The sequence below is a fragment of the Scyliorhinus torazame genome, chromosome 15 (assembly GCF_047496885.1).
Source record: "Scyliorhinus torazame isolate Kashiwa2021f chromosome 15, sScyTor2.1, whole genome shotgun sequence".
Classification (NCBI taxonomy): domain Eukaryota; kingdom Metazoa; phylum Chordata; class Chondrichthyes; order Carcharhiniformes; family Scyliorhinidae; genus Scyliorhinus; species Scyliorhinus torazame.
In genome coordinates, this window is record NC_092721.1 from 140,872,912 (window position 1) to 140,896,004 (window position 23,093).

General features: G+C 44.7%; 1 protein-coding gene across 3 annotated transcripts in view; it reads right to left on the bottom strand.

Moving 5' to 3' along the window:
* Window positions 1-23,093, bottom strand: part of ska3 (spindle and kinetochore associated complex subunit 3) — an 88,965-nt gene that overhangs the window by 38,982 nt on the left and 26,890 nt on the right. For all 3 annotated transcript variants that reach the window (XM_072476843.1, XM_072476845.1, XM_072476844.1), the window contains 3 exons: window positions 15,019-15,184; window positions 10,132-10,555; window positions 8,744-8,859 (listed from right to left, as the gene is read on the bottom strand). In XM_072476843.1, the coding sequence (XP_072332944.1) occupies window positions 8,744-8,859; window positions 10,132-10,555; window positions 15,019-15,184 (706 nt within the window). The remainder of the gene's footprint in view (window positions 1-8,743; window positions 8,860-10,131; window positions 10,556-15,018; window positions 15,185-23,093) is intronic.

Sequence of the window (23,093 nt, forward strand, 5' to 3'; positions counted from 1 at the left end):
TTTGATGAGAAGGAGGTAGAAGCCTGTTTCATTTCATTTGAGAAGGTAGCTAAACAAATGAAATGGCCACAGGCCATGTGGGTATTACTGATTCAAACAAAGCTGGTAGGTAGGGCTAGTGAAGTGTTTGCATCACTACCGGAGGAGGTATCGGGGATGAATGAAGAGGTGAAAAAATCCATCTTAGGTGCATATGAACTAGTGCCTAAAGCCTACAGACAAAGGTTTAGAAATTTAAGGAAAGAATTTGGTCAAACATACATAGAGTTTGAAAGGCTAAAACAGAGTAATTTTGATAGGTGGATAGGGGCTTTGAAAATAGACCAAACGTATGAAGCTCTCAGAGAAATTGTGCTTTTGGAGGAGTTTAAAAATTCAGTTCCTGATGGAGTGAGAACTCATGTGGAAGAGCAGAGGGTTAAAACTACGTGGTTAGCAGCAGAAATGGCAGATGATTACAAATTAGTTCATAAATCAAAGCTTGGCTTCTGACATCAGTTTCAGCTTGTGAGGGATAGAAACTGTGGACATGAGAAATACTCAAGTGGTAAAGGTAAATTGATGGGAGGCAATAAAGAGAGTGTACCTCAGATTACAAAGAAATCCAGCAGGGTGGAAAAGAAATGAAAAGTTTCAAATGTTTTCACTGTAATAAACTAGGCCATGTAAAGTCACAGTGTTGGTGGTTAAAGAAAAGCACTGGGAAGGCTGATGTGGTAAAACAGGATAAGACAGTGGGGTTTGTTAAAGTGGTAAAGGAAAGCCCAAGTGAAGCGAAGGAGGTGCAAAAGATTGTATTTCCTCATCAAGAGGTGATTGATAAGAAGGTGCCACATCTCTTTGCGAATAAAGTTTACTCATATGTATCAGGAGGAGCAGGTAAAGAAGTCACAATTTTAAGAGATACAGGAGCTAGTCAATCTTTAATGGTAAGAGATGAGGAGTTATGTAGTTTGGGAAGAAAGTTGCCAGGAAAGTTGGTAATATGTGGAACTTAGGGTGAGAGGAGTAGTGTTCCATAATATAAGGGAAGGTTGGAAAGTCCAGTGAAGAGTGCTGAAGTGGTAGTAGGAGTAATAGAGAAACTATCTTGACCAGGAATACATTTTATCTTGGGTAATGATATAGCTGGATCGCAGGTGGGAGTGATGCCTACTGTGGTTGATAAGCCAGTGGAGAATCAGACAACTGAAGTGTTGAAGGGGAGTATCCTGGGATTTTTCTGGATTGTGTAGTAACAAGGTCGCAAAGTCACAGGGTAAGACAAGAGGAGAAATCAAAGAGTGAAGATGAAGTTGAAGTGCAGAATTATCAGAAACGATTTTTGATCAGATGGTTGAAAAAGAACAAGACCAGGTGGAGGATGAGGCGGAGATTTTTAGTTCAGGAAAATTGGCGGAGTTACAACAGAAAGATTTAGAAATAAAACGGATGTATCCGAAAGCATATACAGAAGAGGAATCGGAGTGTATACCAGAGTGTCATTACCGTAAAAGTGATGATTGATAAGAAAATTGTGACCTTTACATATTCAGGTGGATGAAAAGTGGGCAGAAGTTCATCAAGTAGTATTGCCGGTCGGGTATAGAAAGAAGGTGTTGCGAGTTGCACATGAGGTACCAGTGGAGGTCATTTGGGAATAAGGAAAACTCAAGCTAAAATTCAAAACATTTTCATTGGCCTGGACTACATAAAGATGTAGTTAAATATTGTCAATCATGTCACACATGTCAAGTGATAGGGAAACCTCAAGCAGTGATAAAACCAGCACCCTTAATACCCCTCCCAGCATTTGAGGAACCTTTTACAAGGGTCCTAATTGATTGCGTAGGACTGCTTCCTAAAACGAAAAGTGGGAATCAATATCTTTTGACGATAATGGATGTGTTTACTAGGTTTCCAGAGCCATTCCAGTACTCAATATTATAGCTAAAAAGATTGTCGAGGAGTTACTTAAATTCTTTACTAGATATGGACTACCCACAGAAATTCAATCGAATCAAGAATCAAATTTTACCTCAAGGTTATTCAAAGAAGTTATGGATAGCTTAGGAATAAAACAATTTAAATTAACTGCGTACCATCCAGAATCGCAGGGAGCGTTAGAAAGGTGGCATCAGACATTAAAGACAATGTTGAGGGCTTATTGTCAAGATTATCCAGAGGATTGGGATAAAGGAATTCCATTCGTACTGTTTGCAATTAGGGATGCACCTAATGAGACAACCAAATTCAGTCCTTTTTAACTAATTTTTGGTCATGAGGTAAGAGGACCACTTAAATTGATTAAGGAAAAATTGGTGAGTGAGAAATCGTGAATTACATGTCAAATTTTAGGGAATGATTAAATAGAGCAGGTGAATTGGCTGGACAACATTTAAAAGTTGCACAAAATGTGATGAAACGGGTAGCGGACAAGAAATCGAAAGTTCGTAGTTTTGCCAGTGCAGATAGAGTTTTAGTGTTGTTACCAGTGGTAGGTGAACATTTAAAAGCAAGGTTTTGTGGACCGTATCAGATCGAAAGGGAATTAAATGAGGTGAATTATGTGGTAAAAACGCCAGATAGAAGAAAAACTCACCGAGTGTGTCATATGAATATGCTTTTAAGATACTTTGAAAGGGAAGGAGAGAAAAGGAGCTTTGACAAAGAGTCATAGGACTCGAAATGTTAGCTCTTTTCTCTCCCTACAGATTCTGCCAGACCTGCTGAGATTTTCCAGCATTTTCTCTTTCGAGAGAAAAAGGAGGAGGTTTTAATGATTCTAACTCAAAGTGACGAACCAAATCCAGATGACTGTGAATTTGACATACCTCAAATTAAATTGGAAAATGAGGATGTTCTTAAAAATTGGGATGAATTGTTAAGTTACCTTCCAGAGGAAAAACGGACTGACCCGAGTTATTGATATCACGTGGTCAAGTTTGTAGAGATAAATTGGGAAGTACTAAAATAGCTATACATAATGTAGATGTGGGAAATGCTGTTCCAATCAAACAACATCCTTACAGACTTAATCCGTTAAAATTGGCAAAGGTTAACAAAGAGATTGAGTGTATGCTTACAAATGGCATAATTGAAGTGGGTTGCAGCTCACCCACAGTGATGGTGCCTAAACCAGACAGTACCCAACGGTTGTGTGTGGACTATAGAAAAGTTATTGCAGTTGCAAGAACGGACTCTTATCCTATTCCACGTTTGGAGGATTGCATTGAGAAAGTGGGACAATCCGTTTTTATTTCAAAATTGGATTTACTTAAAAGGCTACTGGCAGGTACCTTTATCCGAAAGGGCGAAGGAGATTTCAGCTTTTGTAGCTTCAGATGGTACATACCAATTCAAAGTTATGCCATTTGGCATGAAAAACGCCCCAGCCACATTTCAACGGTTAACCAACAAACTCTTTTCAGGATTACCCAGTTGTGCGGTATACATCGTCGATCTAGTAATTTTCAGCCAGACATGGAAAGAACATTTAAAACATCTGATGGAGTTATTCGATCGACTTCAGGAGGCAGGTTTGGTGATAAACCAAGCCAAAAGTGAATTTGGAAAAGCCCAAGTCACTTTCCTTGGCCATACAATTGGACAGGGTCGAATGGTCACACAGGATGTGAAGACAAGTTATTGAGGAATTTCCAATACCCTCGACACAAAGGGAAAGAATGCGATTTCTTGGCATGAGTGGATTTGATCGAACATTTGTGCAAACGTTTTGTAGCGTGATTGCTCCACTTATGGACTTGCTGAAGAAACGTCGAAAAGTTCAGTGGACAGCGGAGTTTCAACAGGCATGTGACTGCCTGAAAGCTGTGATAACCAATGCTCCTGTGTTGGAGAATTACGAGGGACTCTGTAATCAGATTGAACTAAAGTATTAAAGAGAAATGCCGAGGCGTAGAGAAATGGATGGATCGTGCAGAGACCTTCTTGTTCAAAGAGACTGTCAATCGAGAAGGATTCCAATTGGTGGAAGAACAAACAACAATGGACTATATTATTATACCTGTTTGCGTGCATTGGTTTTTGACACAAAAATGTATATTTACTGTGTGCATTTCTTAAAGGATAGTGAAAAGGTGAAAAATGAAACCATCTTGAAGTTGATGGTTTATTTCTTTTCTTGGGGGGGGGGGGGGGCGGGGGGGGGGGAGGTGTCATGTGAGAGTACGTTTAAGAAATGGGTGTTTTTATAGAATAACTGTAGTAGGTGTACCTTTAGGAAATGGGTGTTTAATACTGCAGTGATGTCAGAGTGGGTGGAGCTGGGTTGTCTGTCAGCTTTACTTTCGTTTTTGAGCAGGCTGCTCTTGAATGAGGTTTTAGTTTTGTTTTCAGAGAAAAGAGCTGCAGTGAAAGCCAGCAGATGTGCATGGATCTCTCTACAAGCTAAAGAGTGTTTATTTGGGTGATTGCAAAGGAATAACTGCTCTCATTAGAGAATTTAAACCTGACCTCTGTGTTAAAAGGGTCTTTTGCCTTCTGGATGTTGTTTGGGAATTTATTAAGGATTACTTAGTATTGTATTCTTTGGGGGTTGCATTTGAATTGATGGTTGCTAAATGTTCACTCTCTGTTTTAAAAAGGTTAATTTGAGTTCATAGAATAAACACTGTTTGGCTTTAACAAATACGGTTAGATGTCTGCTGCACCACACCTGTAGAGTGGGCCGTGTGCTCCCCATACCACAATCTATTAAAAGTTGTGGGTCAGGTGAACTCCATGATACACTTTGGGGTTCTCTAAACCCTGGCCCATAACATACTTTCGAAGTGTAGTCACTGCTGTAATGTACAAAATGTGGCATCTAATTTATGCTCAGCAAACTCCCACAAACATGAGAAATGACCAGATTATCTGTTTTTGTGAAGCCGACAAAGGGAGATTTTAAACAGAAAAAAAACAACATAATTCCAGAGACCTCTCGTACTCAAACACTGCTTCTGTCATTTCACACCAGAAGCAACATTCAATATGTTTGCCCAAACTTGGGAGGCCTATTAGAGTGAACCATAGAATCGCAACGATGTGCAACAGGAGGCCATTCAGCCCATATCCCACTGCAAGCTCTTTGAAAGAGCCATCCAATTAGTATTCATTTCTTTGCTCTTTTCCTCTAACTTTGCAAATGTTTCCCGTGTAAGTATTTATCCAATTCTCTTTTGAAGTTATTACTGAATCTGCTTCCATCACTTCTTCAGGCAATGCATTCCAGATCATCATAACTCACTTCATTTTTTCGTTTCTCATGGACATCTGGCTCTTTTACCAGTTACTATAAATCTTGTGCCCCCTAGTCACCATTCCTTCTGTAACTTGAACGTTTCTACTTACTCACCCTATATAACATTTCATGATCTTGACTACCCTTCACAAATCTTCCCTTAAATGTATTAATGAGGGCAGCACGGTGACGCAGTGGCCAGAATTGCTGCCTCACGGCGCTGAGGTCTCAGGTTCATTCCCGGCTCTGGGTCACTGTCCGTGTGGAGTTTGCACATGCTCCACGTGTTTGCGTGGGATTCGCCCCCACAACTCAAAGATGTTCAGGGTGGGTGGATTGGCCACACTAAATTGCCCCTTAATTGGAAAAAAAGAATTGGATACTCTAACTTTTTTAAAAAATCGTATTAATGATGTAGATCTTGATGTGCAGGAGACAGTTTCAAACTTTGCAGGTGGGAAGTAATGTAAACTGTGAAGGGGACGGTGTAGAACTTAAAAAAGGTCATATACAAGTTGGAGTGGGCAGATAAAGTTTAATGAGGAGAACTGTGAGGTGATGCATTTTGGTAGGAAGAACACAAAGGGACAATATTGAATAAGGGGTAAAATTCTGAAAGGAATGCAGGACCTGGGTGTGGGGCGGCACAGTGGCAAGCACTGTTGCTTCACAGTGCCAGTGTCTCAGGTTTGATTCCCGGCTTGGGTCACTGTCTGTGCGGAGTCTGCATGTTCTCAGTGTGTCTGCGTGGGTTTCCTCCCACAAGTACCGAAAGACGTGCTGTTATGTAATTTGGACATTTAAAATTCTCCGTGTACCCGAACAGGCGCTGACGTGTTTCAACTAGGGGCTTTTCACAGCAAGTTCATTGTAGTGTTAATGTAAGACTACTTGTGACAATAAAGATTGTCATATTATAGATCATTGAAGATGACAGGACTGGTGGCAAGAGTAATAAATAAAGCATATAGTATCCCAAGCTTTATTGATATGGGTATAGAATAACGAGCAAGTTGGTTATGTTGAACTTGTATAAGACACTATTTAGACCTCAGCTGGAATAGTGTACACTGTTCTGGGTGCCACACTGCAAGAAGGATGTAATTGCATTGGAGAGAGTGCGGAAGGGGCTTACAAAAATGGTTCCAGGAATGAGAAACTTCAGTTATGAGGATAGATTGGAGAGGTTGGGACCTTTCATACAATGAGTGGTTCGCATCTGGAATGCACTCCCTGGAATTGTGTGGAGGCAGGTTCAATCGAGGCATTTAAGAGAGCATTAGATGAATACTTGAATAGAAATGATGTGCAGGTGTACAGGAAAAGGCAGGGGAAAGGCACAAATCATGATGATGCTCGTTTGGAGAGCCAGAGCAGAACGATAGACCAAATGTCCACCTTCTGCCCGGTAACAATGTGATTCTGAGAATGTGAAGCTGTGGAAGTGATTAAATGGCATTCTTGCATTGTTGATTCTTGGTTCAGTAGATTGTTAAAGAACTCTGTCCAACAAGTATCTCATGCCTCTTTGTTAGGAGCTGACCGCAATCTGCCAAGAGGATGGGTGTCAACCACTGGCTTGGGAGTCAGAACATTTGAGACCTTCATGGAGTTCAGTTTGTGCTTATCAACAGCTTCCTGAAGCTCTGCAGTCTTGGTAGGCTAGTTCAGCTCAGTGGGCTAAACAGCTTGTTTGTGATGCAGAACAAGGCCAGCAGCACGGGTTCAATTCCCGTGCCAGCTTACCCGAACAGGTGCCGGAATGTGGCGACTAGGGACTTTTCACAGTAACTTCATAATTAGGGGCTGGTTTAGCACAGTGGGCTAAACAGCTGGCTTGTAATGCAGAACAATGCCAGCAGCGCGGGTTCAATTCCCGTACCAGCCTCCCCGAACAGGCGCCGGAATGTGGCGACTAGGGACTTTTCACAGTAACTTCATTGAAGCCTACTTGTGTGACAATAAGTGATTATTATTGTTCGCCTCCCACTGGTACCTCATCTCTCAGGTTTGTCTACAGCATGTTTTGCTTGATGATATTTGGCTCTTCTTGGTGATTTTTCACCATTTATGTAAGATCTGTAAGCATTGTACAGATCATCCAGTAATTTGGCTCCACCATGGTCTTATCAAGCAGTTTTGGTGCTTCCAGGGCAGCACGATGGTACAGTGGTTTCCACTGCTGCCTCGCGGCGCCGAGGTCCCAGGTTCAATCCCAGCCCTGGGTCACTGTCTTTGTGGAGTTTGCACATTCTCCCCGTGTTTGCGTGGGTTTCGCCCCCACAATCCAAAGCTGTGCAGGGTAGGTGGATTGGCCACACTAAATTGCCCCTTAATTGGAAAAAATGAATTGGGCACTCTAAATTTATAAAAGAAATGTTTTGGTGCTTCCGCTGGATGAATCAAGTGCAGTGCCCAAGTGACTTCCCTTGACATAGACACTGAAGATTCTTGAAGTTATCTTCTGGGATACCAGCAAACTCACATTTTTGTTCCAGTTCCTGTCTCTTGGCTGCATCCTTTAGGATAGTTACATCAGAGGCGGCATGGTGCGCAGTGGTTAGCACTGCTGCCTCACGGCGCTGAAGACCCGGGTTCGATCCCGGGCCACTGTCCGTGTGGAATTCGCACATTCTCAGTGTCTGCGTGGGTCTCATCTCCACAACCCAAAGATGTGCAAGGTAGGTGAATTGGCCATGCTAAATGGTCCCTTAATTGGAAAAAAAGAATTGGGTACTCCAAATTTAAAAAAGGATAGTTACATCAGGTTTCCTGGTGGTTTGACTGTCATAATGCATTAGGTATCATCTTCAAAGACATGATGCTCCTGACAAGCCAAAGAGGTGCTGAAGGCTGCTCAAACTAAGGCAACAGGTACAGTGCATATCCTTGATTGCTCAGTTATACAATAATGTAGTTTAACACGTGCCAATGTTCAGATCTAGGGTGCATCCATGTTGTTTATGTTTATCAACTAGTTGTAACATTGTGTGTGATGACAAGATCAACTCACTATGCTTAGAGAGAAGAAATTGGCTGTTGGAGTTTAATCCACCAATACGGTGTTGTTCTATTACTCCCTTCTGTGTATTGCAGTCTGAACCATCATGGCATTGAAACCATCAGGGCGATAGTTTGTCCTAGTTGGGTATTCCTCAGACCAACCTCCTGAGATCATTATTGAATGCTTCTTTGACCTCAACTGTGTGTCACTCTTGGTCCCCCCCCATGGATTCAAAAGCCTGTCCTACTTTGGCACCATCTACCAATTTGATCAAATTGCATGGAGGTTTTTGAAAGTAAACCATGCTCTATGAAAAATCCAAAGAGTGCCAAAATCTCAGCAATGGACACTTTACAATTTGTCTTTGTACTGCCTACTAATTTGAATGTTTGGATTGGGTTTGCAGCCTAAATGCAACCGGTTAGTAGGTCTACCAATTCATTCTGTAGGTCTAATATTATTCAGTAATAGAAGTTTTACTCTCAAATATTTGAAATATTCAGCCCCGTACTTACGGTTGGATGCCTGGTGTGTCATAGAAGATAAATCCGTTTCAACCTGTTTGGACACAGATGCTTGCCAGGGGTCATCTTTAATTGTTGGTATAGGATTACAACTGGAAAACAATTTGCTTTTGGGGGGGCAAAAAAAAAAAAACCCAACACAATCATACTGCTGTAAATTAATCCTCATTAGGCAAGAGTAGTGACAAATGCAATACATACAACGTTACTGGCAACGGTTAATTATACAATAAAACTTAAAATGGCTATTTCTCTGGGATGGAATGAGGGGGTGAATAATGCAAATATTAAATTTTTCTCCCTAACCTTGGTCATAAATGCAAAGTAAATGGCATACACATAACCCCAACACACTAAAGCTGCTCTAATAAATGGCCAGATGACCAAAAGCTTGGTCAAAAAGGTAGGTTTTAAGACCAGTAAGTGGGATTCATGGAGAATGCAGTCAATCCTGTTTGGAGTTGACTATTTTTCCCATGCCAAAGGTTTGGGCACAGAGGAGGAACTCGGGCCAAATCTCAGTTTTCCTGCCTGAGACGATGTGAGAGCAGAAGGATGGAACTGCTCAAGGAAACAGGGAGGATACAAAAGAAAACTGTTGCTTGCAAGAGGGTTAAACAATGATTCTGCAGAGTTTTTTAAAAATAAGATTCACTTGAGGATGGGCCTCCCCAGAGGCAAACCACCTGGGGATTGCAAGGCTTTAAATTCACCAAAGGACTCATCTGGCATCATAAGTGGGATATCAAACAAAACCTCTTATGGGGTAATTATTTTGATGCTCATGGCCCAACTATGTTAATTGGTATGCTATGTAATAAAGCATGCAAGAGGCAAGCAGTGCAGGAATCATTCTTAAAATGTCCCAGAGCCTGCCACAGCTACGTCCATCACTTGCAACGGACCCATCAGGCCACTTGGAATAACTACATTTTGATCGCAGTACTGTGAAAGTCTAGGTGTGTATTATATTTGAGGGTGCATTATATTCAGAAAATTACATTTAAGTGCCCTGCCATTATGATGAAAGATAGCTTAAAACAATGCCTTCTAGTTCAATTTTTAATCACACAGGGGCAAGCATGTTCAAATAAACATACAAACAACCATTGCTATTGCAAATGATACATTTGAGAATATGGACAACAGCGCAAACATGTCACTGGAATTTCTAAAAGCAGATCAATTCTATTCTGAACGTTTGGGGGCGGCAGGGGGTAATGGGGAGAAATTTAATCCAACTAAAATTTAGGTATGCACTAAACTATTCACTAATGATGTGCTTCTAAATCAGGTAGAATAATCACAATCACATAGGTTACTGGAAACAATAGTAACCCAAATTACAATTATTTCTAAAAACATCGTAAAACCATTACCTGTTGATTTCTGGTTGAGCACATTTATTGTATAGTGCCAAAGTAAAGTCATTTACATAACCAGTATGTTCGGTGATACCAAAATGTTCCAACTTCGGAGTGAGGAGCATCTCATCATCCAGCCTTAATGCGCATTTTGGTGTCTTTGGCATAATTGGGCATTGTAATGTTGAAGAATGCCTATTTCCAGAGAATTCTGGAGTGATTTGGGGATTTGAAGGTAGATTACATTCTGGCACCCCCCATGCATTTTGAAACATCATGTGACCAAGTCCAAAATCTTCAAGCTTAGGGGTACGCAAGGAGTCATTCAGCAAAGGTTTATCATGTGATGGAGTGACAACTTCATCATTTTGATCTTCACTTTCAGGTTCAGAATTTTCAATCCCATCCATTACAGTATTCATCAATTCCATCTCTGCTCCTTGGGAGGAAAAAAAATGCATTTTATTTGGAGATTTTCCACTTCCCTTTTCCTTAATTTCCCCACCACCACCATGGATTGGAGAGTCAGGTCAGCATTAACAAAGGCACACACGAGGGTTTCAGTAGATGAGCTGAGAAAGCAGCATTCTCAAGCGATGAAATAAGATGGAATTAAATTGTGCTAGTGATTGCATGATACATAATTGAAACCTCATCTTCGGGGCAAACATGACACTAAAGCTGCAAACAATCTGTTTCAGTCTCAGGCAATTGCTGGGAGGGAAATGGAGTTGATGACGGGGGAATAGATTTGATGACAGGATCAAAGGCAATGGCTTCAGCATAACTGATAGCCTATGTCTGGCTCAATGTGTGCGTTTGCAAAATCTGCCCTATTGGATGCTTGACTCCTATTTTACAGCTTAATTGGATTTTGAAAGATCACGGCATGGAAGTTGGAAACTTTTTAAAGCATTGCTTGAAATTTAAACCAGGCAGCTTGACCCAGATTGATCATGGCATTACCCTGCAGAATGAATCAGCAAAAGATTGAAACAGGCACAATGTTACATGTTCTTTCTGTCTGCAAAGCATTGGCTAGTTGGATACAGCCTATACCTTTGCTCGTTGCGAACAGCAACTGGGATATGCTGTTTGATACAGTTCACCAGTCTTTGGGACTTACGGTCGACATACCGAGCATTACACTGGCACGGAAATTCATCTAACGGTAGCACAGTGATTAGCACCGTTACTTCTCAGCGCCCCAGGGTTCCATGTTTGACTCCCGGCTTGGGTCACTGCCTGTGCGGAGTCTGCACGTTCTCCCTGTGTCTGTGGGGGTTTCCTTCGATTTTTCCCCACAAGTCCCAAAAAGATGTGCTATTAGGTCATTTGGACATTCTGAATTCACCCTCCATGTATCCGAACAGAAACCGGAATGTGGCAACTAATAATTAACTTCATTGCAGTGTTAATGCAGTGTTAAGGGGCTGGTTTAGCACAGGGCTAAATCGCTGGCTTTGAAAGCAGACCAAGGCAGGCCAGCAGCACGGTTCAATTCCCGTACCAGCCTCCCTGAACAGGCTCCGGAATGTGGCGACTAGGGGCTTTTCACAGTAACTTCATTTGAAGCCTACTTGCTGTTTTGTTATGTTTCCTTTGTAACATAAGCGGCTTCCTTGTGTTGCATTTGTCAAGGAAGGTCGAGACGTGTAAATAACTTCAACTCATTTATTTACACTATGTACACTTTTATAACTTGGAGTTCGACACTACTGCTAATCCTATTGTAGCTACCTAAACTGACTAACCAGCTGCTGTCTTCCATGTGGTGGGTGTGATAATGAATCAACCCTGTGCCTCTCCTCACTGACTGTCTCCACTGGCCAAAGGGCTGATCATGTGTGTGGTGTCCTTTATATATGGGTTGGTGTAATGCCTCCTGTGGTCGTGTCACCTCCTTGTGTATCGTGAATGTCCATTGGTCACCTCCTATCTAACTTATCTATTGGTTGAGTGTGTGTGTGTGAGATGTTTCTGGTGCTCCCTCTAGTGTCTGTCTAGCTTACATGTATTTACAGTGATGCACATCACCACACTTGTGACAATAAGCGATCTTCATTTCATTTTTCATGTAACCCTACTTGTGACAATAAAGATTATTATCTACCACATTACTCATTTGTGTGCTAGGCAGAACATCCTTTTGGCTTGAAGACAGCATCCGGTTAGTGGCGAACAAGACTCATATTGTTACAGCTAAGTGGTAGTGTGAAACAGATAGCTTTGCCTGTTGCTCAAAATTTTGATAAAGGGGCAATTTAGTGTGGCAAATCCACCTCCCTTGCACATCGTTTGGGTTGTGGGGGTGAGACCCATGCAGACACAGGGAGAATGCATTTTGCTTTTTCAGGGTAATTTGAAGTAGACTGCACACTTTTCAGGGCCAAAAGTCTGTTCATGAGTTTGTATGAGGACAGTGCAAAATTATCTGACCAGAAAAGCCATTATCCTGCAGGATGCGCCCTATTTCAGCATCAAGCTTGCATGATGAGCAAATGGCCCAGGCCTTATTTACAAGGTTGCCAATAAGACCAGTCTTATGGCTGTGAAATGTTGAGAGATTCTGGGCGGGAGTGTTTGCGGCGATAGCAAGGATAGTGGGGGAGGCAGTTGAGCCGGACCCTTTGGTGGCAATATTTGGGGTATTGGAGAAGCCAAAACTGATGGAAAGGAGGAAGGCCGATGTTGTGGCCTTTTCCGCTCTGATTGCCCGGCGACAAATTTTATTGGAGTGGCGGTCAGCAACACAAGGGGCAGTGGCCTGGCTGGATGATTTATATGATTTTCTTCGGCTGGAAAACGTTAAATAAGAGTTTAGGGGTTCAGAGGAGGGTTTCAAGACAAGGTGGGAGATGTTCTTGACTGTGTTTGAGGAGTTGTTCGTCGTGGGACGAGAGAGGGGGAGTTTGAAAAATTGGTACAAACTGTAGAGTTGTGTATTGGGAAGTTCGTTTCCTGAACTGTGTGTGTGTTGTAACTTTTTATACATGTTTTGAATAAAATATGTTAAAAAAAAGACCTGGCATGAGGAACTAAGAATCCCAACGTGTGTACTGACTAGTGAAGATAGGCTTGTGGTAGACTACGGTAAAGAACTCGCTGGCAGATTTCTTAACTGGTAAGCCAAGGAAAGGGAGTTCATTTGGATGTTCCAATTCAACGGTGAATTTGAATGCAGGATGGAGCCCATTAAGTAATGCAAAGAAATTACTACATGGAGTTAAGTCTTTAAATACAGCAAACATATCATTCACATATCAGAAATATGCAAGTTGTAGGAGGTTAGATGTCATTGCATTGAAGACGTTTCTCATGAAGTCCAGCAAACATGTTTGCAGGAACTAGAGGGGATCCCATGGCAACCATCTATTTGGGCATAAATGGTTGCTGAGTTCATAATTTCAATGAATACTGATTCAGCAATTCTTACTAAATATTATTTTGAAATGGGTGCATGTAGAATACTACTTGAAATAATGATAGTTCACAGAATCCTTACAGTGCAGGAGGCCAGTTGGCCCATCGTATGCACTGACCCTCCGAAAGAGCACCCTACTTAGGCCCAGTCCCCCACCCTATCCCCGTAACCCTATCTAACCTGCACATATTTTGGACTGTGGGAGGAAACCGGAGCACCCAGAGGAAACCCACACAGACACGGGGAGAACTTCACAGTCAAATAATAGCCAGTTGAATAATTATTATTCTGAAATATAGGTTCCATGGAATAAAACATTGATTCCACAGTTTGTAACATTTTGTAGGTTACAATTTAGTTTATAATGTTATGGATTAAATTTTGGGTGCAGAAAGAGGGAAAGTTTTTAAAAACAGTATACTTAAATCTGGACCAAGTCACTATGGTACATAGGGAATACCGATAGCACATACACAACTGTGAATTTTGTTGTGCAAGTTCGATTATGTAAACTTCTGTTTACACAGTAAAATCCCACCCTTTGCAACTTCCTGTTTCAGGTTTTCCCTCACTTTTGGTTTGTACATCGCACATCCATTGCATGAGCAATGTTCATTCATCCAGAATTTTTTCTCCCTCTCTCTTTACTCAGGGAGACGGCAGCCACGACGGAGCAGAGACTGGAATGGTTTCAGATGATGTGTAGCCTAACTGAAGCGACTAACCTAGAAATGTCCGAATCGTTGGGTCCAGAGTCGCAATAACAGCTCTATTCAATTTTTAATCTTCACATGTATTGCTCAGAGGCTCCACCATCTGCTGTATACAGGTACTGCACCACAATTTGCTGTAAAATAACTGCCCAAACCAATGCTGCCCTCGCATGGCTGGAACCTATCTAAATGTGTCCCATCCAAAAGCATGTTCCCCATTCACGCTCTGCGGGGGCGTAACTCCTATGAACTTCACTGTATTAGCAAGTTATAATACCTTTCTGGAACATACGGAGAACATAACACTACTGATGTGTTGGGTGCTCTGGATCCGTGGAACACATACAGGCCACCAACACTTAAAATAGTACTACACTATTTTATTAAGTTAGAAACTGTTGAACATACTTTCACTGTGGGTTAACACGATGTTAGATTAAACTAAAGACCTATGCCTGTCCTAACCAGTCTATGCACTCAGCACACGGTGAAGATCTGTGTTGTAAGCTCGGTCCTTCTGAGAAGCTGCATCCCGAATGAGCGGGAACTCTGATGCCCTCTGTCTATATAGTGAGTGTGCTCTAACTGGTGATTGGCTGCAGTGTTGTGTGTGTTGATTGGTCTCGCTGTGTGTCCATCAGTGTGTGTGTCTGCACCATGATATACTGGTGTATATTATGACAACTACAGCAAGTCACAATGTTTCATACTAAAGATTCTTTAAAAATAATCACAGTAAATCAGTGGACAAATTTGCTCATTTACCTTTATCTTTTCTGTGCAAGCGTTCATAGCCATAATTCTGAAAGTGCTCTTCGATTTCTTCAAGTAATGCACAATTCTTGTGCTGCAGTATCTGGAAGGCTCTAATTAATTCAATATTCTCTTTGTATTCATTATCAAGGGTTTCCATCTTTTTTTGAACATCTGCCTTTAAAAAAGTAAACGGTTCGAAGACTTCTTGAAATGAATTATGCAGTAGCTCTATATATGAACTTTCAAAGAGATATAGGGTAATTAAAACATTCAGCCACTCAAATTTTAAATCTAACCAAGCATCACTATGCACTGTTGAAAATGTTAATGCTCAGTTCTGGCAACGTTTCAGTTGATTTCTCATTTTGTTTCAAAGTATTCTGCAACTTTCATAATACTGGGGTGGAATTAGATCCTCAATATCACAGAACATGAGCTGGATTCTCCGCAATCACGTTTGGCGCAGGGGCGGAGAATCCAATTTCATGCCGAAATTGGACCCAGCGATTCTCCGGGGCGCGAGAATACTCCGAATCGCTGGGGGGCCATTGCCAGAGGCCCGCCCAGCGATCCTCCGCACCCGACCCGCCGAGTTCCCGACAGCATGGTTATCACCACCTATCGCTGTTTGGGAAGCTCGTGTGGCGGCTGCAGACTCAGTCTGCGGCTGCCTTGGCGGGGAGGGGACCTTATAGGCGGCCGAGGGAACAGATCAGGGCGGTCGGATCTTTGGGAGCCTACATTTTTCATCTGCCTCCACGGTCCGAGTCCACCATGCACTTGGCGCGGCCGTCAGAGGCCGCCGCTATGCGCATGCGCGGACTCAAAACCGGAGGTGCGGGGGCCCGTATCTGCAGCTAAAGCTGTGTGAATCACTCTGGGTCCCTGCTAGCCCCCTGCAGATGAAAGTGAAAAAAATGAGCGAATTGGCTGATCTTTTTTCATAGAAATCTTCAGTGTGAAACGGCAGCATTTTCATGCCGGCATGGGGACATAATCCCATTTTGGGAAACTCCAGCCCCATATGTTGGAAAAGCAATGTAAAAAATTACCAGATGAGCACAAGGCACTGCGTTGGGCAAGAATGGAGGGAAGGCAGATAGAAATCAACAATAATTATAAACCATAAAATGGCTACAATGGGACATGATTAATTTGGGATCAGGGTCAGGAGTAGGGTGGCACGGATGGAAAGATGCAATAGGAACCTTGAACCTTAATGTATATAGCAGCATTCTTCTGCAAGACTACCGACTCCTATCATTTGGTGGTGCTGTACAAAATTGCAACATTGAACTGGATTAATAGTGCTACAAATGTTATTACTGAAGACTGTTACGAATAAAACAAGAAACAATGGTCAGATAACAACAGCTGTATATTTATTTCAGAAATGCAATTTATGTAAGGGATAAACACACTGGTGCCTTTTCATGGCCAAACTCTCCACGGATCTCCACCTTAATGTGATGTAGAGGCCTTGATGTTACCTTGAACAATGCTATTGGATGCTTCTCGCTCCTGTAAGTCCACTTGTGGCGGCAAGGTCAAGGGAGGTTCCTGACAAAAATGTGGCCCAAAAGCATCTCAACAGCAGAACAGGTGAAGGAAGACTGCATCGCACTGGCTGTGAAGGTGGAAGGCAGCTGCAGCTCAAGGTGGTCCCCATCAGCGTGGCTCGACATGTTACCAAAATCCGACCAACAACTCACCAAGATTATTCGGGCACTCACATGAGACAAAGTCACGTGCAGACTTCTACCAGGGTCCACCTATCAAGTCCCATGGTGATGCATGAAGATTGTTGGATACCGGTATTGGGACAAAGGGTCTTTGGGCAGCAGCATCTGTGACTGAGCAGTCCGCTTCAGATACCCTCTGCTCATCCCAAATGGGGGGGAACAGAGAAGAGGTCCTAAAATACACCCTGTTGGATCACCATATTTGTGGTCAAAGAAAGAAAAACTTGAAATGTTTTCCTTGGAATGAGGATAATCTCAATAATGACCATCTGGAAAGCAAAACTGCAATCGTATCATGTGAACCATCAAGACTCCAAATTGATATGTCCACCTTTACCACAACCCACCATCCTGGGGAGGGGCAGCTAATGGAACAAGCAGGAAGATGCACCTTCTATTGGAAAGGCAAGGTTGACAGCAAACCTCATGTCCACAGAGTTAGAATAGAACTTATTTGACTTCCGGGTGCGGCGATGACCAGCTGAGTCGCACGTTTCGGCAGCTCCCTGTGAAACGGACTTTTGGGCTCTTGATAGGAGCCCCAACGGCAATTTTAACGGCTAAAAACACCGTGCGGTAAACCAGGAGGGTGTTCCCCCTGGACACGGATGGAAAAAGGAGAGGAAAGTGGCCGGATTGCAGCGGATCCTTTGGAACAACGGCAAGGAAGGCAAGCAAAAACCAAGATGGCGTCGGAAGGTGGCAGTTTCATATGGGGCCCTGAACAACAAGAGTTCTTGAAATGCTGCATGGAGGAGATAAAAAAGGAAATGAAGAAAGAGTTGTTGGCCCCGATACTACAGGCGATCGAAGGGCTAAAGGAGGAACAAAAGACCCAGGAGCAGGAGCTTCGGGTCGTGAAGGCGAAAGCAGCCGAGAATGAGAACGATATACAGGGCCTGGTGGTGAAGTCGGAGATACAGGAGGCACACCAGAAACGATGTGTGGAGAGGTTGGAGGCACTGGAAAACAACGCAAGGAGGAACAACCTGAGGATTCTTGGCCTTCCTGAAGGTGTGGAGGGGGCGGACGTCGGGGCATATGTGAGCACGATGCTGCATTCGTTAATGGGAGCGGAGGCCCCGACGGGTCCGTTGGAGGTGGAGGGAGCGTACCGAGTTATGGTGCGAGGATCGAGAGCAGGAGAAACTCCCAGAGCCATAGTGGTGAGATTCCTCCGTTTTAAGGATAGAGAAATGGTCCTTAGATGGGCGAAGAAAACTCGGTGCAGTAAATGGGAGAACGCGGTGATCCGCGTTTATCAAGACTGGAGTGCGGAGGTGGCGAGAAGGAGGGCGAGCTTTAATCGGGCCAAGGCGGTACTTCACAAAAGGAAGATAAAATTTGGAATGCTGCAACCGGCAAGACTGTGGGTCACATATCAAGGGAGGCACCACTACTTTGAGACGGCGGATGAAGCGTGGACTTTTATTGTAGAAGAAAAACTGGAATGAGTGGATTATGAAAAAGAACGTTTGGACAAAGTGGTGGGGCGAATGGGGGGGGGGGCGAAGAGGGGTTTTATGTTCTAATCCTGCGGTATGGTAACTTTTCTTTCTCCCACAGGTGGTGATGGGGGGAGGTGGGGAGGGAGAGGAGATGGGGCGTTGGCCATGGGAGGCGGGGCCGAGGGAGAGGCGCGGGCTTGGTTCCCGCGCTATGATAATTATGGCGGGAATAGAGAAGCAGGAAGGAGGGGGCGTCGCACGGTGCGAGCCGTGGTCACGGGAGGAAGCCGAGGTCAGCCAGAGTTTGCTGACTTCTGGGAGCAACATGGGGGGAGTAATTACGCTAGCGGGGGGTCTAGCGGGGGGGGGGGTGGGAGGGGGGAATTACTGGGTTGCTGCTGCTGGGGAAAGGAGGGAGTGGGTACGGGAGAGGATGGGCGGGGGGGGCACCGCCTGGGGGAGATACAGATGCGTGGGAACTGGGTGAGAAGCTGGAAAAAGGTGATGGCTAATCGACAAGGGGGGGGGTAGGAAGCCCCCCAACTCGGCTGATCACGTGGAACGTGAGAGGGCTCAACGGGCCGATAAAGAGGGCACGAGTACTCGCACACCTTAAGAAACTTAAAGAAGATGTGGTTATGTTACAGGAAACGCACCTGAAACTGATAGACCAGGTTAGGCTGCGTAAAGGATGGGTGGGGCAGGTGTTCCATTCGGGGCTGGATGCGAAAAACAGGGGGGTGGCTATATTAGTGGGGAAGCGGGTAATGTTCGAGGCAAAGACTATAGTGGTGGATAACGGGGGCAGATACGTGATGGTGAGTGGCAAATTACAGGGAGAGATGGTGGTTTTGGTAAACGTGTATGCCCCGAACTGGGATGATGCCAACTTTATGAGGCGAATGCTAGGACGCATCCCGGACCTAGAGACGGGAAAGCTGATAATGGGGGGAGACTTTAACACGGTGTTGGAACCAAGGCTGGATAGGTCGAAGTCCAGGACTGGCAGGAGGCCGGCAGCAGCCAAGGTGCTTAAGGATTTTATGGAGCAGATGGGAGGTGTGGACCCGTGGAGATTCAGTAGACCTAGGAGTAAGGAGTTCTCGTTTTTCTCCTATGTCCATAAAGTCTATTCGCGCATAGACTTTTTTGTGTTGGGTAGGGCATTGATCCCGAAGGTGAGGGGAACGGAATATACGGCTATAGCCATTTCGGATCATGCCCCACACTGGGTAGACTTGGAGATAGGGGAGGAAACAGGAGGGCGCCCACCCTGGAGAATGGACATGGGACTAATGGCGGATGAGGGGGTGTGCCTAAGGGTGAGGGGATGTATTGAAAAGTACTTGGAACTCAATGACAATGGGGAGGTTCAGGTGGGAGTGGTCTGGGAGGCGTTGAAGGCGGTGGTTAGGGGGGAGCTGATATCAATAAGGGCACATAAAGGGAAGCAGGAGAGTAAGGAACGGGAGCGGTTGCTGCAAGAACTTTTGAGGGTGGACAGACAATATGCGGAAGCACCGGAGGAGGGACTGTACAGGGAAAGGCAAAGGCTGCATGTGGAATTTGACTTGCTGACTACAGGCACTGCAGAGGCACAATGGAGGAAGGCGCAGGGTGTACAGTATGAATATGGGGAGAAGGCGAGCAGATTGCTGGCACATCAATTGAGGAAAAGGGGAGCAGCGAGGGAAATAGGGGGAGTGAGGGATGAGGAAGGAGAGATGGAGCGGGGGGCGGAGAGAGTGAATGAAGTGTTCAAGACATTTTATAAAAAATTGTATGAAGCTCAACCCCCGGATGGGAGGGAGAGAATGATGGATTTTTTGGATCGGCTGGAAATTCCCAAGGTGGAAGAGCAGGAAAGGGTGGGACTGGGAGCACAGATCACGGTAGAAGAAGTGGTGAAAGGAATTAGGAACATGCAGACGGGAAAGGCCCCGGGACCGGACGGATTCCCAGTTGAATTTTACAGAAAGTATTTGGACTTGCTCACCCCGGTACTGACGAGGACCTTTAACGAGGCAAAGGAAAGGGGACAACTGCCCTCGACTATGTCTGAAGCAACGATATCGCTTCTCTTAAAGAAGGAAAAGGATCCGCTACAATGCGGGTCCTACAGACCAATTTCCCTCCTAAATGTGGATGCCAAGGTCCTGGCCAAGGTAATGGCAATGAGAATAGAGGAATGTGTCCCGGGGGTGGTTCACGAGGACCAAACTGGGTTTGTGAAGGGGAGACAGCTGAACACGAATATACGGAGGCTGTTAGGGGTAATGATGATGGCCCCACCAGAGGGTGAAACGGAGATAGTAGTGGCAATGGATGCCGAGAAAGCATTTGATAGAGTGGAATGGGATTATCTGTGGGAGGTGTTGAGGAGATTTGGTTTTGGAGAGGGGTATGTTAGATGGGTGCAGCTGTTGTATAGGGCCCCAGTGGCGAGTGTGGTCACGAATGGACGGGGATCGGCATATTTTCGGCTCCATAGAGGGACAAGGCAGGGATGTCCTCTGTCCCCATTACTGTTTGCACTGGCGATTGAGCCCCTGGCGATAGCGCTGAGAGGTTCCAAGAGATGGAGGGGAATACTTAGGGGAGGAGAAGAACACCGGGTATCTTTATATGCGGATGATCTGCTACTATATGTGGCGGATCCGGCGGAGGGGATGCCAGAAATAATGCGGATACTTGGGGAGTTTGGGGATTTTTCAGGGTATAAATTGAACATGGGGAAGAGTGAGCTGTTTGTGGTGCATCCAGGGGAGCAGAGTAGAGAAACAGAAGACCTACCGTTGAGGAAGGTAACAAGAGACTTTCGTTACCTGGGGATCCAGATAGCTAAGAATTGGGGCACATTGCACAGGCTAAATTTAACGCGGTTGGTGGAACAGATGGAGGAAGATTTCAAGAGATGGGATATGGTAGCACTGTCAATGGCAGGGAGGGTGCAGGCGGTTAAGATGGTGGTCCTCCCGAGATTCCTCTTTGTGTTTCAGTGCCTCCCGGTGGTGATCACGAAGGTTTTTTTTAAAAGGATAGAAAAGAGCATCATGGGTTTTGTTTGGGCCGGGAAGACTCCGAGAGTGAGGAAGGGATTCTTACAGCGTAGTAGGGATAGGGGGGGGCTGGCATTACCGAGCCTAAGTGAGTATTATTGGGCCGCTAATATTTCAATGGTGAGTAAGTGGATGGGAGAGGAGGGGGGAGCGGCGTGGAAGAGATTAGAGAGGGCGTCCTGTAGGGGGACCAGCCTGCAGGCTATGGTGACAGCCCCATTGCCGTTCTCACCGAGGAACTACACCACGAGCCCGGTGGTGGTAGCTACACTGAAGATTTGGGGACAGTGGAGACGACATAGGGGAAAGACCGGAGCATTGGGGGGGTCCCCGATAAGAAACAACCATAGGTTTGCCCCGGGGGGAATGGATGGGGGATATGGAATGTGGCAAAGAGCAGGAATAACGCAACTGAAAGATCTATTTGTGGACGGGAAGTTCGCAAGTCTGGGAGCGCTGACCGAGAAATATGGGTTGCCCCAAGGGAATGCATTCAGGTACATGCAATTGAGGGCTTTTGCGAGGCAACAGGTGAGGGAATTCCCGCAGCTCCCGACACAAGAGGTGCAGGACAGAGTCATCTCAAAGAAATGGGTGGGGGATGGTAAGGTGTCGGATATATATAGGGAAATGAGGGACGAAGGGGAGACTATGGTGGACGAACTAAAAGGGAAATGGGAAGAAGAGCTAGGGGAGGAGATCGAGGAGGGGCTGTGGGCAGATGCCCTAAACAGGGTAAACTCGTCGTCCTCGTGCGCCAGGCTAAGCCTGATTCAGTTTAAGGTATTACACAGGGCACATATGACTGGAACACGGCTCAGTAAATTTTTTGGGGTGGAGGATAGGTGTGCGAGGTGCTCGAGAAGCCCAGCGAATCATACCCATATGTTTTGGTCATGCCCGGCACTACAGGGGTTTTGGGTGGGGGTGACAAAGGCGCTTTCAAAAGTAGTAGGAGTCCGGGTCGAACCAAGCTGGGGGTTGGCTATATTTGGGGTTGCACAAGAGCCGGGAGTGCAGGAGGCGAGAGAGGCCGATGTTTTGGCCTTTGCGTCCCTAGTAGCCCGGCGCAGGATATTGCTAATGTGGAAAGAAGCCAAGCCCCCGGGATGGAGACCTGGATAAATGATATGGCGGGGTTCATAAAGCTAGAGCGGATTAAGTTCGTCCTAAGGGGGTCGGCTCAAGGGTTCACCAGGCGGTGGCAACCGTTCGTCGAATATCTTGCGGAAAGATAGATGGGGGAAAAAAGAAGGCAGCAGCAGCAGCCCAGGACTTGGGGGGGGGGGGGGGGGGGGGGTGGTGGGGGGGGTATAGCCTGTGACAAGGCAGTTGCCAATTAGGGCTAGTTTTCATTTTTGTTATTTAATATTTATTTATTTGTTGTTTTTTGTTTATATAAAAAAAGGTCATTATTATCTGTATTGTTATAATGTTGTGTAAAGGATGCACAATGTACTGTGTTGGTTGACCAAAAATTTTCAATAAAATATTTATTAAAAAAAAAAGAATAGAACTTATTTTTATATAAATTTAGAGTACCCAATTCATTTTTTCCAATTAAGGGGCAATTTAGCATGGCCAATCCACCTTCGCTGTACATCTTTGGGTTGTGGGGGTGAAACCCATGCAAACACGGGGAGAATGTGCAAACTCCATACGGACAGTGACCCAGAGCCAGGATCAAACCTGGGACCTTGGTGCCGTGAGGTGGCAGTGCTAACCGCTGCGCCACCGTGCTGCCCCAGAATAGAATCTTGATTGCACTGCCAATAACCTGTTGTATAATTGAAAGGTTTGCGACGCTTCACCGACAGCTCAACCGTAATCTATGA